Consider the following 2,365-nt stretch of genomic DNA (forward strand, 5'->3'; position numbering starts at 1 on the left):
GTACGGAGGGACTCACCAAATACCATGATCGGAGTACCGTTGGCTGCAAACAGTCGCATGGTGGACGGCGTCGGAGGGGTGTAGTTGGCTGGCTTCGGTAACACGGAGACATCGGCACCAGTATCGATCAGGTAACGCTGGTTAGTTCGTCGGTCGATCACCATTAACCGACTGCTCACAGGTGAGATGGTAGCCACCTGCGATCCGATATCTCCAGCGTATCCTCAGGCTGAAGACGACGGCTGGCCGACGCGCTGGCTGACAGGGGCTGGAAACGAACAGGGCTGGCGGCAGGTCCGGGCGGCTGTCCCGTAACGTCGATGGTAGTAGCACTCTCCTTCAGATGGTTCTGTACCGACACGAGATGACACTGGTGGACGTGGGCGCGGTCGACTTTGGCGTTGGTCACGGTTACGACACTCTGTGATTAAGTCGTTAAGTTGCTGTGTGAGTTCGTCCACCTGGCGCGAAATGCGTTGCTCGAAATCGTTGGGGGTGGTGTGCACCCCGGCTACGGCATGGTGCACACTGGTGTTGTTGGATGCGGACAGGCACTCCACCATAGTATCGGCGACGACAGCTTTCTCAGTTACACTTCCGGGTGCAGCAACGACGGCCGATTGCACATGTGGCGGAAGCTTGTTGATCCAAAGGTCGGTGAGGAGCGTACCGGCCAACGTGTCGCTGGAGGCTCGGTGCATTTCAGCTAGCAGCTGGGATGGCTTGCGGTCCCCTAAGTCCATGCCGTATAGGAGCCGATGGAGGCGGCTACGTTGGGATTCCCCAAAATGCTGGAGGATGTTCCGCTTGATGTAATTGTACCGTTCCGTTGCAGGTACATTCTCGATTATCGGCTGGATCTCGTTATACACTCGAAGAGGAATTTGGGCCATCAATACGTGGTAGCGCTTATGGTCCATTTTGGCGGTGATTCTGGTCGCGGCGAACCAATGCTCCAGTGCACAAAAGTATGCAGGCAAATTGTGCAGGTCCATTTCGGGTACACTCAGTCGAACGGCTTGTGCTGCTTCCACTCGAGGATCACTTGCCGTTTCTGCTCCTGTCATGGCATTTGTTGCTTGGGACGTGCCAGTTCTCTCCGTGTTGACCGGGGGTGCATCGTACGTTGCCGCTTGGGGAGCGGGTTGACGTTCTGGACTATGTTGCATCATCTTTTATTCGCTTGCGAGCACGTGGTTTCACGAGAAGCGAGAACAAAAGAAATGACGTGGTAGTCGGGAGTTGGACTTACTTCAACGAGACAAAAATGGCGGCTGTCAATGGCGTCGAACGTGCAAAATGGCGGCAGTCAACGGCTTTACAAGAAGCGCTTTCTTTTGTCCGGGCTGGAACGATGGCGTCGTTGCTCTTCCTTCTCTTTGGGGACGGCGATGTAACCCGCGGCTCGATCCTCTGTAGCGATGCTGGTTCACGATGCAAGGGAAATGCGTCGGTGCGTTTGGAGAACAATGCACTCGGTGCGGGACACTCGCGACACTTACGCACACACGGGCGTGAAGGACACACACGACGATTACGCACACACGGGCGTGTAGGGCACTCGCGACGATTATGCACACGTGGGCATGTAGGGCACTCGCGACACTTATGTACACGCGGGCGTGAAGGGCACTCGCGACACTTTTATGCACGCGCGGAAACTCGATCGAACACGGTTTTTGTCCTTGCGAAAAAAAAACGACACTCGGCGACGCTTGATACACACACTACACGTACCGATTTTACTCGCGGCGTTGACGGACCGGGGCGAACGGGAAGCGCGCAGCGGGGAAAGGCGAAAGCGGGCCGATGATGAATCTGTCGATCGGGGAATCTCGGGAATCACGTCGGGGTCACCAGTTTTGGCTACCTCGTGGGTAGACCACTTTTTTATTTTGGATTCCCAAGATGTCACAAAATACAATTTTTTATAATGTCTTTATCACGCGTTACGCAGTTACGGGAGCACGTCCACTAGCGGATGAGAACGAAAAGAGAAGAGAGCGCGTGGTGGGAACGACGGCTTTTATAATCTTTTTAACGGGAAATAGTTTAGTCTGGTTAAGTTGGTAACTATTGCTCGAATTAGGGTGCTCGAATAAAAAAGCTATAAGCAGCTACTGGAGGCAGGCACTTTCCCCGACGCATGGAAGCGGCAGCAACTGGTGCTGCTTACCAAGTCGGGGAAACCACCTGGGGAGCCCTCGTCATACCGGCCCATTTGCTTGCTGAGTGTGTTGGGGAAAATTTTGGAGCGGTTGATTCAGCGGAGGCTGACAACCCACCTGGAGTCCACTGGGGGACTTTCGGATGCCCAATACGGTTTCCGTAAAGGGCGTTCGACCGTGGATGCCATCACTCGGGT

The 2,365-nt window shown here is 54.7% G+C and overlaps 1 protein-coding gene across 1 annotated transcript; it reads right to left on the reverse strand.

Moving 5' to 3' along the window:
• Nucleotides 1–224: 224 nt before the first annotated feature.
• On the reverse strand, nt 225–1,172 carry LOC121601444. Its single transcript, XM_041930269.1, has one exon. The coding sequence runs from the start codon at nt 1,170–1,172 to the stop codon at nt 225–227; it is 948 nt and encodes a 315-aa protein (XP_041786203.1).
• Between the last annotated feature and the right edge of the window lie 1,193 nt (nt 1,173–2,365).

The sequence above is a fragment of the Anopheles merus genome, unplaced genomic scaffold (genome assembly GCF_017562075.2).
Source record: "Anopheles merus strain MAF unplaced genomic scaffold, AmerM5.1 LNR4000092, whole genome shotgun sequence".
Classification (NCBI taxonomy): domain Eukaryota; kingdom Metazoa; phylum Arthropoda; class Insecta; order Diptera; family Culicidae; genus Anopheles; species Anopheles merus.